General features: G+C 38.2%; 1 protein-coding gene across 1 annotated transcript in view; it reads right to left on the bottom strand.

The window, feature by feature from the left end:
• Positions 1-8,468: 8,468 nt before the first annotated feature.
• Positions 8,469-17,172, bottom strand: part of tmem161b (transmembrane protein 161B) — a 30,215-nt gene continuing 21,511 nt past the window's right edge. The window contains exons 6-12 of the mRNA XM_041788416.1: positions 16,498-16,649; positions 16,340-16,400; positions 16,082-16,222; positions 13,743-13,856; positions 12,626-12,800; positions 11,382-11,478; positions 8,469-11,294 (exon numbers count right to left, since the gene is read on the bottom strand). Of these exons, the coding sequence (XP_041644350.1) occupies positions 10,999-11,294; positions 11,382-11,478; positions 12,626-12,800; positions 13,743-13,856; positions 16,082-16,222; positions 16,340-16,400; positions 16,498-16,649 (1,036 nt within the window). The 3' untranslated portion in view covers positions 8,469-10,998. The remainder of the gene's footprint in view (positions 11,295-11,381; positions 11,479-12,625; positions 12,801-13,742; positions 13,857-16,081; positions 16,223-16,339; positions 16,401-16,497; positions 16,650-17,172) is intronic.

Here is a 17,172-nt window from a genome sequence, read left to right as displayed (position 1 = left end):
GTCCAAAGACACTGATAGATCCTTAAAATTGGAAAGTGAGCGTAGTAGAATGTTTACCAGTTAATCTAACACCAGATAAACCATGACACCGGTTGTGTACATCAGACAAAATAAATTATCAAAACTGACATGAGTTAAAGTTTGTGGCTGTGTTTTGTTACTCCAGATACTTAGAATAGTACCATGTAATCAAGTATTATATGATATGGCCTTGACTTATTGAACATGACCTCTCACAGCCCACCTACAGTACCTCTGGGGCCCACACTTCAGAAAGCACTGATCCTCTTTACGCATTAACAGAGGCTGTCATGATATATAATATAATTGAAATGACCATTTGATCATTTAAAAACATTCAGTGAAACACAACTACATCACTCTGTGAACCGTTCTGAATCATTCTGATCCCTGCATACACACTGCTCTGCATCAATAATATCAGCTCAGATCTACTAGCTACAAGTTGACAGACTTTAAATAGATTTCTCTCTTCATCCAGAGTAATTTTTCTAAATTTGCCGCCTTCATTCCAATCAGCGTTACATTTCCTGAACGCAGCACAGAGTTACACTGTGTTAATTAGAACCATAGGCCGGCTTTACAACAATACGTGGGAGGACCTAGAGGTTGAAGTGCTCTGTGAATGCAATGTGGATCATCAGCCTAATGAAATATAAGAGTGAAAATTAAGTCAGCTGCACCTGAGGCACGCACAACAACAGGCTCCCTGAAGCCAAATGATGCAGACTTCAGCTGTGTGGATATGTGTGTGTTTGCATTTACCAGAGCGTGGAGTCACAAAGGAAGCAATTATGTTTGTTACTGTATTAATACTTTCTTCAGAATAGAAAGGCTGAAAACACAGCAGAGAAAATGTGATGGCTGCCGCTCCTTTTGTCCCAGTTGGAGCAGCACATTCACCAAAGTGCATCAAAGTGTCAGCAATTCAAACATGAAAAATGGATGAAGACAATGGTGCATTTCTCACAATTTTTCTAATAAACTGTCAATCAAACCCCTTCCATGAATGACACTAATATCACATGATGCAGCATCCCGTATCAAAGATCTCATCGATGCCCGTTCCCCCCTTTGCCTCCATGTGAGGCCTGTCCTCCCCTCTTATTATCACCATCATTATTCGGACATGAAAGGAGAGAAACAAGTGCCGCACCATTGCCAAGGAGAAACCTTGATCTCCCGGCATTTGCATTCGCCACCTTGTTCCAATGGATGTGTGAACACGTTAGCAAGGTGCTCTCTGATTGGATGGCACTGAAAAGCTGGCATTCTGCTGTAATGCTCAAAGCAGGCGGCAGCCTCTCTCCCTCCCCCCTCGGTGTGCTGTCACACTCAGCTGGTGGCACTAGGGGGCAGCCCACTCTGATGGTTGTTGCTGGGAAGGAGGCTTCCAGATTTTCATCCAGAGAAATAGGACACAGCAAAAGTGTAAAAATATATATTTAAATCATTAATTCATTCATGTTAAAAATCTACAAGAGAGCTTAGTGTCCTGCTTTTCAAAATAAAAGACAGTAAGCTGTGTGAAGCAGCTCTGCTTGAGCTAATTAATTTGGAGCGCACCATTAATTTCTTGAAGAGTAACACATCAGTCTTCATATAAACCATGGATTAAGTATAAAAGACTTAGAATATAGAAATAACTTGTCTTAGTGGGAGGGTAAATCTAAACTTTAACACATCTTAATGATATTAAATGTGTAACTACTACTAACATACAGCAGCTCCCTATCAAAAGAAAGCAGGCAAGTGTGTCTGAATTCACTTCTGTTTCTATAAAATGCTTGGGAGAATGATATGCTACACTCAGTTCATAATAAATTCATTTTAAATATGAATACGTTTAAGTAGACCAAGAGGCATTAGGAGTAATGACTGTAATTTAGATCAAATAAAAAAAGACTGAGGGAATAGGGCCGATGGTAGAGCGTCAAAGAAAAGCAGTTATACAAAGAACAACAAATCTGAGCGAAAGTAGAATTAACCTAATTTTAATCTGTGACATCAACAGTAAAAAAATAAATGTTTCTAGCTTTATATAAATAGGCTACATTAAGTTTTGAAGTCACGTTGTGAATTTTTCTCCTGAACAAGAATCATTTATGTAATGTAAGTTGATTTTCCTAAGTTCATCCCAAAAAACAAAACCTGATCTTGATATGTTTATGCTGTTCCATTCAAAACACAAAATACTACAGTATCCATGAACTATCAACAACCCCTGTGGTGCATTGTGGGTATTTCAAAATTAGTGATCAGGCAATCAGGACCAGCTGAACTACTGACTGAGGACATGGCAGGGATGTTGGATAAGAGCTTCCTAATCAAGATATAGTTCCTCTTAATACTGAATATTTTATACATTTATACATCTGAGCTTGATTTAACTAAAGAGGACTCAGTCTAGCATCAGACAGCATATTTTTCACTTTATAATGACCGACTGAAGTCATTTTAATCCCTTGTAATTCTTTTGTTTCGGCACAGTAACCATAAACGTACCTTAATTCTACATGCAGTTAATTATTATTTCATTTGAATTTTTTGCAAATATTGATTACAGTATGCATGAATAGTAAAAAGACATGCCTGTACAAAATGGCATTGTCAGAAACAATGGTATAAGTTGATCTTTATATTTGTCAAACTTTTCCTTTCCTTTTCTTTTCCCAAAAAAACTTCCCAAATGTAAGGTTGAAAGGGTCAATGTGTATAACAGTCATTCCTGTTAAATGTGCACTTCCTGGCAAAGAGATTCTTTCGTACACATGGCTGCTTAAGCTTTTATTGATAACCTCTATTACAAGTAACCTAGAAAGTGCTTCTAATAAACACCTCCAGTGAGAAAGATTAAATAATGTGTTTGAAGTTTTTTAAATACATTTTTATACAACTTTTTCTCCTTTCCCTCTTAGTTTTTGGTTGTTGTTGTTGTTGTTGTTGTTTTTGATGTTAAACACTTTTGCACCATGAGTGAAGTTGCTTACTGCTTTAGCCACTTCCCGTCTGTAAGGTTGAAAGGGTCAATCTGTAAAAAAGTTAGTCCTGTTTAAATGTGCACTTCCTGGCGAGGGGATTGTCTCTCTCTTTTTTTTTATGTATGGATTCTCAAGCCTTCTTTGATACCCTCTATTGCAATGGGAAATAAAGAAAGTGTAGAAAGTGCATTGAAATGACTTAATTATTAACATAGCAAATGCTCCTGATCAGCATCTCCAGTGAGAAAGATTAAATAGCGTGTGTTGAAAATTTTAAAATAAAGACGAGTCTTGTTAGACCTCAACAATAAAATCAGGTTGGTTTGACTTGCGAATTTCATTTTCTACATAGAAAAAATTAAGTAACTTGCAAAAAGATACGTTTTTCTCAACCTACCTAAAAAAATTAAGTTAACTTTTTATAGAATTTTTTCATGCACAGACACAAGTGAGTGGCTTATACAACAAATGATCTTGCATGTCCACATAAATAAGTTATGCTAAATGATCATTTATATCTTTGGTTGTGGAACTTTTCTCAATGTACGATCCTGAAACCAAATATTTATGGCTGTTGAGATTAATTGCATTAATTATGTAAGGTTCACAAGTAGTTCACTACTTCTCTTTAACTGTGATTAATCGCATTATTTATTGGGCCTTTTAGCACAATTTAGTTCAACCAAATCTGTGTTTCCCTGCAGCTACGGAGATGTAAAATAAGCCCACCACTGCTCCTAAATGTCTCATTTCACTTTAAAAACTCACAGACAGCTCAGTGGATGTGTCAAAAGTCATCTGCACCATGTTTTTCCTTCATGATCCATCACAAGTTCCTTTTTTGTGGTTAAGTTCAAGTTATCCCAGTTAAAGCAGGTCTGTACTCAAACAAGAAGTCAATGACCTTTGGGTTAAGACAGTGGCAAAATCCAAAATGACACAAAAACAGTTTTGGTTGAAAAAAGTGTCATTTTGAAATGGAATTGAGGAGATACGATTAATCGAGATTATCTACAGAAATCCTGAGGTTAATTGTAATTAAAAATTTTCAATTGTTTGCCAGCCGTAATTACAACACAGTGCTACATCCTCTTACATGTGTCTTATCCTTGTGTGTAAGCTAGGTTCACCTGACCAGTTTGAACATTTTAATGGAGCTTTTATTCTCCATTTTACCCCACTGAAAATAGATTTCTATTATGTTTTGAATATTCTGATTGTTACTGAAAAGCAGCAGTGAATTGCCACTGTGTTTACCACCTGCCTTAAAACTGCACATTTTCAACCAATAATAAAACTATTTCAGTTGTTATTTGACTTCTCTATGTTTTAATGTGTCTTTGTGTAATTTAAACACATTTTACTACGCTGAAGCATAATACACTTGAATGAATTGTGCTACTTTCCCGGTTGTTGTCATGGTAATGAAAAGATGATAATTGCATGTGTTTCATTAGAGGTGATTGCTGCATGCTGATCCCAGCCAACCAATCCGTAATTGGTCCTCGATTCAGCGGGGGATCTTTTTCTGTTTTCCTTATTTCGCTCATAATTTGGAGGTATCATTGTAAAGAAAGTAAAAGAAAAATGTAAAAACAGGTCAGAGGAGTTCAAGCAATGTAAAGTGTTCTCTTTTAGGCCTTTCACCATACAAGGTCAGGTCAGCGCTGAAGTATGGCTGCTGCTTCTCACAATCGACATGAGGGTGGGATCACCATTCTGTGTCGGACAGAAAGCCCCACTATTATAGCCACCCCTCCAGAAGCTTCTCATTTCTCCTGGCTGTGTTGGAGACAGAAGGGTGGGGTGGAAGTGGCAGTGGTGTGAGGGGGGAGAAAGGAGCTCCTCAGCGCTCTACGCAGAGAGGGACCTCAGTGAATAGGCCCCACTCAAGAGGAATAAAGGAACCTCTCCGCTGGTTTGTTTTGGAAGCTGTCTTATTGATCTGTCTACCTACGAATGAATGCATTGGCCCAGTTTTCCCGCTCATGTAGACAATGGCACTCAAGGCCTGTATTAACTGGCCCGATGTTATTCCCACACAACAGCGTGCATTAAGCGGAGTTCGGGTACTGTTCGTCATTCCATCCTGTTATCTACTCCACTAACCTTTCCATGAGAAATAAAAAGAACAAATTAAGGAAAGCAAATCAATGTCCACCAATGGCCTGAATCAATCGAGGACATATTTCATGAGGAAATGATGCTGGAAGAGAATTTCTGTATTATCCAACACACAAAGACTATTCACTGCAGTGATAAAGACACAATTTCAAATCTATCCTAGGACCTTGAAAACCCAAAACTGACCACTACAAATGCAATTAAAAGCTTAGAAAAAAATGCCCCTTATTGAAGTGCTGTTTTGGTGACTTTTACATGCCTTTATGATTGGGAGGGAAAGAGAGAATGGGATTCAACTGAGTCAATAATTTTTTTTTAACCAGTCTTTTGTGAGGCATCATTAAGCATTCTCTTATATAAACCAGAGGATCATCAAACTTCAATAGGAATACAGACTTGCTGTCATTTGATAATTTATTGACCTACAAAACTCATCAAAGTAAATATGAATCCACTAAATATAAAAACCTGGATTTTCTCTCTGGTTATCTGCCACGTTAAATGGCTGTGACCGAAAAAATCCAACATCGTCAGAATGCGTTCTGCCACAATTACAGAGACTTCTTTTTTACATTATAAACAAAAGCAGATATGTCCTGTTTTGAGTTTAGCAACTACTCACAACCAGAGGTGGAAAAGGTACACAACTATTGTACTCCGGTAAAAGTAAAAGTATTTAATTTAAAGTTTACATTATGTACCCAGTAGCTACTGAGGAGTTGTGCAGTAAAATATTATCTTTTCTTATAGATCTCAACCAGGTTGTTCAGGTAAAGTTACATCTCTGTTGTAAAGTAGAATACACAGAAAAATTGACAGTGTCCATATAGAGTTAAATCTAACACTTTAACAGTGTCTATGTTGGTCCACACTACATATACTTAAAACACACTTGAAAAAGTTAAATATTTTACAGTGTGTGGTGAGATGGGTTTCCCCTGGCAAGAACTGATCAGAGTCAACCTCATCACAAGGCAGTTCATACTGATGAAGAATATGGACTATGCTTCCTTTATGAGCACCTAAAATCACAGACTCCATACGGAGACGAGCTTCTGAATATCAGCAAAACTGAGCCCAAAAACTTTATTTTTTTTAAACAGGGTCCCAGAGTGAACAAATCTGTATACACCAACTGTTTGGTCTCCGTGTGTACAACCAAGCACATCTTTTCTGAAATGATTACATCATGGCCCACTGTGTTAACCCTGCCAACAACAACACTAATGGCAGATTATGTGATCGCGTTTGTGTAGCAGAAGCTACAGACCTTCTTATAGCTGTCACAGCAAAATCCTCTCCTCCTCTGAGCAACAAATGGTCATGGAGAACAGCATACCCCACATGTTCTTAGATCCACTGTGGATTGCAACCAGAAGGACAGCCAGGAGAAAGTTTGAGAGGGACTCGGATGCAGCCGAAGACCTCCACTTTATACCAGAAGTCGTATGAGTGCCACCATATCTTGTCTTCTAAACAGAGAGGTCACTTGAACTTAACGTCTTCTTGATTTTGCATCCCCGCCATAATAATATATGCAGGTCATTCGGAATTAGAGGTAGATGAAAAATATGAGTTTTCACACTAACAAACACAGCAATTGCATAACATTAATTTTAATAAATTGATTTATGATAAAAATTCAAGTATCACTGAGCACAGACATAATACTTGACGGAAGATTGGCTGGCTGGCCGGACACCATGGTCGCCGCCATGTTGCCAGAGGCAAGTCGCCTATATCATTCAATACAGTAGACAAGGATTGGGCATGTTTTCAGAGTAAAAGGCTCAAACGATCAGATTGATAAATACAAATACATAAATTCAAAATAAAACATATTTATACATATATGAAACTTTATCATATATAAAATTATTCTATTTTAATTCATGGAGTAAATCTTTTCATTTAAGCAAGAAAATATAAGACAGCAGATTCTGCTTTTATGTTTCACTATCAGTTTTTATTTTAATATGGATCATTTATCATAAATGATTCATTAAAATCCATGTAATGTCATCGTTTGAGCTTTTTATTCCGAAAGCTTGCATAATCCTTGTCTTCTGTATTCAATGATGTAGCCAGCATGCCTCTGGCAACATGGCAGCGACCTCGGCTTCTGGCCAGCCAGCCAAATCTTCTGTCACATATTATGTCTGTGCTCAGTGATACTTGAATTCGGATCACAAATCAATTTATTAAAATTATGGTTATGCAATCGCTGTGCTTGTTAACCAGAAAATGTATATATTTTCGTCTACTTGTATTTCCTTGTGGCAGACTTGCCTATATCAACATGGCAGTGACACACGGAGAAAACAACGAAGACGACATTCAGTTCTAGTGACTTCCGATATCAAAAGACGAGATCTGGCAGCGATTTTCTGACTTCCGGTGTGAAGTGGAGGTCTTCGGCTGCATCCAGGTACTCTTGGAAAGTTTTACAACAGTGTTGTCAGTCGTTCTGAATGGTTCCGTGCTTATATGGACTTTACTGAAATTATTCCAATGCAAAACAGATCTATATCATTTTCGTGTCCGTATGGACAAGGCCCTCTGTACCAACTCAGTGGATAACTTCACTCATGGTGCAAATGTGTCTCGCATTCAAATCAACAACGATCCACTGGAAACATGACTGAAAGACCACAGCAGGGATCACTGTTAGACATCCAAATAAAACCAAGCACATATAAAACATGTGCTGACTTGTGTTTGGATGGAGGCTAGATACCTCAGCGGTTCAAAACAGCGACTTTGTTACGGGAGGTTGGGATTCAAATCCCGGTCAGGGCCCGATGGGATCCAGTGGTCCTTCATACCAGAAACATTGGTCCCAAATGGATAAAAGTCTCTGCTAAATGAGTTGTAACAATTTAAACCCTCAACCCAAGGGCATGATAGAAAATTCTGCCCAATTATCCCGAAGATTTGAAATTGCAGTGGACAGAGTTGAACCAGCACTGGTGGATCAACACGTAAGACCTTCCACTCAGAACGGATTAAAATTTTACTTCAAAGTTAAAACTCTAAAATCTTTAACCCTGAGATACCAACACCAGTTTTGGGATGTTTTGTGGAATCATTCTCTTTTAGGTGCTACCGCTGAGTCAACAGGGGTGGAAAAAGGACATGAGTATTGCGTTCAAGTAAAAGTACAGCTATCATAGTTAAAACTTAAGTAGAAATAAAAGGACTGATTTCAAAATATACTCAAAAAGTACCCCAAAAAGTACCCAATTACAGTTATTTGAATAAAGGTATTAAGATACTTTACACCCTCAGCAAAGGCCATGTGAGCAGCTGGTGGACAACAAACATACGTGAAAAAATACATAGTAAAGAACATAATTTATTTAAGACAAAATCTAAAGCCGAAATAAATACATGAAAGAACAACGCGTGAAATTTACTTGGTGAAACAAAATGAACACTTCCAATGGTAACAAACAGAAGAAACAATGCCTCATTGAGCCACTGATTTCTGAAAGTATCCCAGCTACTTCTTAGCAGACCAGACCATTAAAAATCATTTAAAAAAGGTTAATCTGAAACTGATTTGTCAAACACATTTCCAAAACTGATTTCAGCCAACATTAACTCCCATAACAAAATGAAGCGTTTGCTGTTAAAAATTAGAAATGTTTACAGGCCTCAACATGTGAAATAAATACAAAAACAAAGATAAATCATCAATTAAAAAAAAGTCATTAGGACAAATTAGATTGAGTCAAAGGTAAATAGTTATAAACAAGAAATGAGTTCAGGAAGTGCAGGAAGGGAGAGGGAGGTTAAATCAATTAATAAAAATCATCTTCATGAAAACAATGTAAATTAGGCAGGATTGATACATTCATTATGTGCATATTCTCCGTCAAAGACAAAACTGAAGCTAAGACTTTCAACATCTGGAGCTAAAAATGTGATATGGTGCTGCTTGAATCTGTAAGATGTGTTTGTATAAAACTCAGAGTTGTAAAGTGATGGTTCAATGATGAATAGAAATGCCAGAAAAACCACCAAATTGTGCAAGTTAACCAGCATTATGTACCTTACATTCCTGAATATACTAGACATCAGCCCAGTACCTCTGCACAATGATAGTGTTTGTGCGCGTAGAGGAATCACAGCACACAGAGATAATGAAAATACTATCATGTCCTGCTGTGAACCCGAGCCTGTGATTCCCCCCAACCAACATGGATGTACAGAAAACAGAAGGCCGCAGAGTCGTAGTCCAGTTGTTTCAAACATGAGCAGACACCACATTTACAGACACTAGGACAGGGAAACAGACCGACTTGGCACAGTTTGAAAAAAAAAAAAAAGTTGAAAAAAAAAAATCACAATTTGATCCTTTAAAAGAAGAAAAAAGATTGTTCTTAATGGATTTAAAAACAATGGATGGGTAAGAAGAGTTTTTAAAAAAACACATAAAGGCGGTAGCTCAACAGTAGTTGACATCATCTCCTCTTGATCACAATGCCCTTTCAGAATACAGCTGACATACAGCAGACACTATACATGCACACATGTGCTGTCCTCCCTTTAAATCATCACTGCTGCTCTAAAAAACAGCTTTACATCCTCCCATAGCTTAAGAATGGCTCAGATAACACCAGGGAGGTTACAATGCAAAGAAAACATCACAAATCTGTCGTATAGCCTTCCATTTAAAAAACTAAGTTTGTCCTCGATGGCAACTTCCATCAGAATTATTTAAATACATCAGCTTCAAGTCAGTAATATTTCTCCCTGTGAGTTTAGCATCATCTCCTCCTCTTCTTCTTCAGTTCTTCATTCTGTAACTCTGACAGTTCTGCACAAGTGTCCACAGGCTGCCTCTCCCTCCTCCCCCTCTTCCTCCTCCTGGTACAAAGACGGACACAGCTGTCCTTGCTGAGCATGTTAAGACTCTCTCAGACCTCTTTGTGGTCCATGGCAATGAGATTTAGATATTTTAGTAAAACAAGATTTTACGATCTGATCAAAAAAAAAAAAAAAAGAGAGAGAAAATACTGCAGTTTCCAAAAATAAATTTTAAAATGTAAGAGTGATATTAGCTTACATTTGCCTTCATTAGCTTTCTTGGGTTATGATATTACTTAACAAAAATAAGCTGCTCTATAGCATTTCACCGTAGAAAAGCAGCACCAACATACTGTGATAGACACTGAAATATAGGCTCTCCACACCCTAAATTCAGCCAATCCAGTACCAATAAATAATGACAGAATGCATCCATTTATGTAGTTACTCCAAAAATGTTTCTCAGATAAATATGCCAGTACCATTGACAAGGTAAATTACCTAAAAAGGAGGAAAACAGACTGTATCTGACTCCCTCTTCTTCATGTGGGCTTTAAGTAAAAGTAATCATGAATTTGACGATGTTGATGGATCAAAATCATCACACCAGTCTACAAAATGACTTCCCTAAACCTTGTAAAAGTGAGCAATGCAACACCACATTTAAACATGTAAAAGGAATTCAGAATTCTGCCTTGAATCATCCAATTTCATTCACCACAGTGAACCGATTTCTTATTAAACAGCTGAAAGTGACTGTAAATATTCTCAGTCTTTAGGTTTTTTTTATAAACTTGCCTTCAAATAAAAAAGGTAGTGGTTTTAGTTATAAAAACAAACATACAAGTTCACAGAATGGTCTGTGGAGGAAGCACATAGAGTTGAACCAGAAGCTCTGATGATATGGCCGGTCATTGTGAGGCTGTCAGAGGGAGGAGAAGGTGGAGGCTTTGAGCAGAGTCATCAGTCGGCTTCTGTCACCCTCACTCAGTCTTTTCTGATCGGGCGGAGCACACAGCTGCCCTGTGAGGGTCCCGCTGCCTCTGCTGGGGTTCTGATGCTATGCCGCCATGAGATACTGATGGTAAAAGAGGCCAAAGAGGGATGTAGAGAAGAGGCAGGCAGCGATCCACCAGGTGAAGAAGGAAAAAAGGCCTCGGAAAAGCAGAGGGCTGAAGACAGTCCGCAGGCCCCCGAGGGCCACTGACAGCTGGGCAACCGACGCCCGGGCTCCTGTCTCTGTCACTGGAGCTGGTGTCGGGGCAGCTATTGGTGGCGCCCCCATCACAGAGTCAGAGTTTATATCATAGAGACATGGCAGGTCTTCTTCTGGATAAACCCACCAGGAGTGTCCACCTGATAACGGAGGAAAAGAGAAAAATAGAATCAAACTTTGGAGGAAATAGTTTTAAACTGCAAATCATTTACTAGTTTTTGACTCACCTAATGTTTTTAGCAGCAAAGTCGTATGTAGCAGCATCACCAGTGGTGCCACATACTGTAGTGCGATTACACACAAGTAGTAAAAAACACGTGCAACCTGGATGACATTAAAGACAGAGAATTACACTTCATTTCTTTGCCCTGTCATATAGTCACACCTGGGGAGATCCGTTAGGGGGAGGGCTTTAAAAGGGAATGATAGGACATGCTGCTTTTAGAAAGTGATGCCATTCCTGAACATCCACAGTGATAATCTCTTCAATTTCCAAGACACCACAGGCAGGCTGCGCGCGCCTTGCATAATGTATGTCCTGAGCACAGACGACTCAGTTTAGTGCTCTCCATTTCTTAATTCACAAAGAAAGAATCATAAATGTGTTGATTTTGATGATGTTAAAGTGGCTTATATTTAAATTCCTCCACTTCTGCAAAACCAGCAGGGTGGTATCATCTAAACCAAGGGTGGGCAACTGGTGGCCCAGGGGCCAGATGCAGCCCCCCCATGTCAATTTCAAATACCACTTACTTAGAAACTTTAATCAAAACAAAGGACAAAATCAGCCATGAAAAAAATAAACATTTCTCTTACAGTCTTTCACTACTGGCATAAGGTCGATCCTTTTATTTAGTTTTTTTGACTTGAATGAAACAATCTGAAACTTTGATTTAAATTTCTTTTGACTTTTTTTTCAAATGTATTAATTTTATCTAATTTATTCTAATTCATCTATATTTCATTTGTATTTAATTATTATTTATTTGAATAAAATTTACTTTAAGTTAACCTGATTTGTTAAAAAACAGAAATTAATTTAATAACTTCTGAATCTCTTTAATCTTTTTTTTTTCATTTTTTTATTTTATTTATTCCATCGAAATTCAATAAACGATTCTTTTCTATTTATTTTATTTACTTTTTTTTTTAAATCAGGAAAGCATCATATTCTTCCTTTTATTAAAGTTATTAGTAATCACAGGGTGTAACTTGAGAAAATCAAACAACCTGTAACAATCTGGCCCTTTTGCATTTGCATTAAAATTAATGTGGCCCTCTTGGTAACCAGAATTGCCCATCCCTGATCTACCTGAATAATCTGGAAATAAAGATCTGCATGTAGCCCTTTACTTCTCTACAACCATACACCAGATGTGTACATTAAATAAATTAATGTTTTTCTATTCTTTTTTGATATCAGAGAAGAATCACAATTACGTTTTCTATTATTATATCTTATTTTATTCACCATCTTCTGCAGGTCGACAGTACTTATCCGCCCCGCCTCCTTCTTCATCTGGTCCACGCCCTTCTGGGCCAAGTTGAGGTAGGCCTGCAAATGATGCCTCATCATTGCGAGCCGGAGAACACACATCAGTATGATGGTCCATAACCGCAGCGTATCAAACGTCTGCTCAGTCATCCTGGTGACAAAAAAAGGAGAGAAGATGAAGGGATGATGGTTGTTTTTGGCTAACAAATCATGAGTTTTCTTCTTTATTGAACTGTAGGCGGAGAGAAAAAGAAAAAATTGTAAGAGCAAAAGGACTCAAACAACTTAGCAGCGTAAGTGCAGAGGGTGAACTGAGAGCTAAGACGGCAAAAAGGTACGGTTACATGAATTCGTGCTTTATCATGACCTTGGCAGATTCACAGTCACTGTTGGCAGCGAAAAAAACTTTGACACATTACAGAGTTAAAGCTTGCAACAAATGAAAGATTTTATCTTGGAATGAATAACTATCTAATAAATGACAGAAGTTAGAGATACAATAAAGAGCTTTCCCTCAGGTACGACTAAATTTGTTTACAGTCTAATTTTAAACCAAACGTGTGTATTGTCACTTCATCTACGAGCTGAATGCATTCCTTATCTCATTGAACTGTTGTAAATTCCATTTTCATAACTGCTCTTGCATTGTTTACATCCATTTCCCAGCACAAAAGCAACAATTACTTTTATTTTCACAGCTTTGCAATGATGTCCCATTTCTCTAGTGTGAATGGCAGGTAATTAGCTTGTTAGATATCAGGGGAGCCCCACTGGCTTGTCTACCAAGAGCAGATCAATCAACAGAAGATGTGAGCGCTAACACCTCCGGCACAATCTTGTTTTCAAGAAATGTTCTGGTAATCTTGTACATGAGATACAGAGCATTTCATCACTGAGCTTTTGGTCCACTATTAAACTGTTAAAAATAAACTGTTAGCAAGAAATGATTGGGGACATTCAATTAACAACTCTAAAACAAGAAGGTTCACTCTAAGGATTAATATTATCAAACAGCGTTTACAAGTGACACAACATATTGGAAGCATCTGGATCAAACATGGACTGTTTGAACCAAGTTGTTGCATTTACTTACAAAGGCACACTCTCCTTTTCCAGAGTGGGGTTCATTATGTAGTCCTTGGTAATAGGCTTCACCCACAACAGGACCATGATAAGAGGGGACAGGAAGTTGATATGGAGAAGAGTCCTGCAAAACAAGTAGCAATCAAGATAAACAGGTAAACAAACAATACAAATATTATTATAATTTCACGGCTCATACAGTTCATCCGTTGTTTAGTCTGACTAACAGTGGATTTCTAAAATGCATGTAAACATGCTGGTTCATCTGAAATCATACTTAAATGAATTTCTCAAAGCAGGGCCAACTCAACTACTTAATGTAGTCACTTCAATGACCCTCAAACAGGCCCTGGTATTCTGCACATACTTTACAGTTACCACAGCAGGATCTGGAAGTTAAACAGCATTAACACTTTGAGGGAAGACTTGAAGCAAGACAAAGGTTTCAACATGACAAGCGCTAGAGCGAAAACCACACATTTTTTGGACAATTCATGTCATGTCATACAAAATTTGCAGCGCTGTTTAGCAGTTAGCGTTTTCAACGTTCAACATTCAACCACTTTGCGGCCCCGTAATTTGTAAAGCAACAGGTCAACCAGAAAAAGGTTTAATAGTGACTAGCTGAAACAAGGAATACTTCCACGTACTGTAGCAGTCAAGAATACTTCAATCAATAAATCGATCCCCCCTTATACTGGTATACTTGGACAAGGACAAAGACCTAATTTAATTGGCTAAAATAAGATATTCCTTTATTAGTCCCATGAGGGGAAATTCCAAAATTTAAAGCAGCAAAAGGTGGTGTAGACAAACCAGGCCATTGGTGGCAATAATACAACAGAAACAGAAGACGAATTAAAAAAAGGTACAAGTGTAGCTTGACTCAACTGCATGTACACATTATATCTTAGTAATTCCAGTGTAAGTCAAACAGTTCACTTTTATAGTTCTCAATTTTGGATCTGATGCACTGATGCAGAAGTTTATCATCCATATTGACTAGGGGTAGACAAATAATGGGCCTGGCCAATTATTGATGCCGATATTTGGCGTTTAGCTGATTATCTGTATTTGCATTTTAGTTTACAGATAATCGGCTAAAATCAATTCATTCAAAGGTGTGCTACTTTGGCTTCACTGCAAGTTGCATCTTACTCTACAGTCTCGCCCAATGCCCTATCCAAAACACTATCTGACTAGCCTATGGAACACAACTTCAAACATTAAGGCTGCACTGACAAACATCACAGACAGAAGCATCTCCTCAGTTCAAAATTCATGAAGGCCCACTTTGCTTTCATTTGGAGTTTTTTTTGCAAACTTCAGCGAGCTTTTGTGCTTCTGCACTGAGGAGAATAGTCCATCCAGCCACTCTGCCACAAGCCTAGATCAGTGGAGGGCTGCAGTGTTGGTTGTCCCACTAAAACTTTGTCCCCTCTCCATGTAGGATCTCAGAGTGACCATCAGGTTCTTGGTCACCTCTCTTGCTAAGGCCTTCTCCCCTGATCGCTCAGTTTGGCACCACCAGGACTCTTAAGAGCTGGTCATCCAGCCAAACTTCATCCATCTGAGAATTATGGAGATCACTTTGCTCTTGAGAACCTTCAGTTCAGCAGACATTTTTTGTAGCCTTCCTCAGATCTGTGCCTACCAACAATCTCTGAGCTCTGCAGACAGTTTCTTTGACTTCATGGCTTGGTTTTTGCTCTGATATGCATCATCAGCTGTGTGTCATTCCAAATCATGTCCAATCAATTTAATTTCACACAGGTGGACTCCAGTCAAGATGTAAAAACATCTCAGCAAAAAATGTGAGAAAGGGTAGGCAACTGTACTAAATACAAAGTGAATTGCAAAGGGTCTGAATACTTATGTTCAGTATTTTTTAATTTATAATAAATATATCATTAATGAGAATCAAATTATTTTTTAACTGTAGCATCAGGCTACAACATAATAAAATTGAAAAAGCGAAGGGGGTTTGAAAACTTTCTGAATGCACTGTATGAATGTTGACTTGAATCATTCACTTTGAAGGCATTAGAGTTAAATGTCTTCACTAATAAATAACTGTTGAAGGAACAAAGAATCATTTGACCGCACCCTCAACAATGAGCCCGCAAAGAGCCACTCAAGTGGCAGAAAAACACAATGAAACAAGAAAAGTAAAAGATAAAGCACATAACAACTGAGGGAACTGATCTTTAAGGTCTTGTTTTTACAAAGATACCCAGACTTCCTACCTTTAATACTCTTATTATTAAGGATAAGGAAGACATCAAACATATTCAATGAAAAATGCATGAGGAGCTAGCAAAGTGAATACAATTACTGCGTTGGACTCACTGTGTAAATTTGGCTGTGGTCAGATTGAGTGCATCAAGGTGCATCTGGGCCAATCGTAGACCAGGGAAAGTGAGAAATGCTCCAATCAGGGAGCAGAGTAGGGCCAGGATCAGCTTAAAGGTGAGTTTAGATATGGGACCCCTGTGAAGAAAAAGAATGCATAGTGAGATACTGCTGTAGTTTCATGAGTCATAAAAAATTCATGAAGGCAGAGAAAACAAAAAAATTATACCGCGAGAATACTGATTTTGTACTTACTGGGACTCTAAGCCCTGGTGCTCTAGAAACTGTAGAGCACTGTCAGAGAAGTTTGCAAACCCTAGAAACAAAGAAACCTTGATAGTGACTCATAACTCAAACAATCTAGTTACTAACAGGGTCATTTGTGTGGAAATGAAACTGGAATGAGGGCTCACCTGTCTCCAGGCCAAACTCCAGGTAGTTTTCAGTGACAATGAGAATGGCCATGGCTTTGACAAAAAAGAAGAAAGCAAAAGTGATGCAGAGTGAGCGCTCGCCTCCTTCCTCCAGCTTGAAGTAGTGGGCCGTCAGAGAGAAAAGAGTCTTGCTGTGGAGGTTGAGTCAAAGAAAAACATCTCCAGAAGCACACTGGCACATAAAGCATACACAAACTGCTTTGTGGACACATTTTCAATCACTTTTACAGCTTCAAGGAAAAGAGAAAAAAAAAAGTCTCGGAAATCAGCCACACACAAATTCACCAAACAAATGTTTTTCATCTTTACACAAGTACAGTTTGCGCATATTTATAGACCCTGTTTGAACCCATTAATTTCCTGCTACACAGCATGTGTGGGTATTTGGTACCAGAGTCATTGAGGTTGTAACTGTGTTTTCCTCCCCCGTAGCTGCTGATCACAAGGCTAAGGACGGAGCATGTTTCTAAGTGAACTCTGGTTGCCACAGAGATGAAACCCTCCGTTCCTGCAACATTTCAGGTGACAGCCTACCAATTTTTCACTTCCTTTCAGCCCAAGAACAGTTTTCAATCCAATAGAGCCTTTTTTTTGCTCTTCTTCTTAGTACTGTGAAGACAGCTGTATAAACATTATCCTGCAGAGTTTGAGTCA

Source organism: Cheilinus undulatus, linkage group 5 (assembly GCF_018320785.1).
Source record: "Cheilinus undulatus linkage group 5, ASM1832078v1, whole genome shotgun sequence".
Classification (NCBI taxonomy): Eukaryota; Metazoa; Chordata; class Actinopteri; order Labriformes; family Labridae; genus Cheilinus; species Cheilinus undulatus.
Note: the sequence above shows the minus strand (reverse complement) of the source record. Positions and strands in the feature narration are given on the sequence as shown.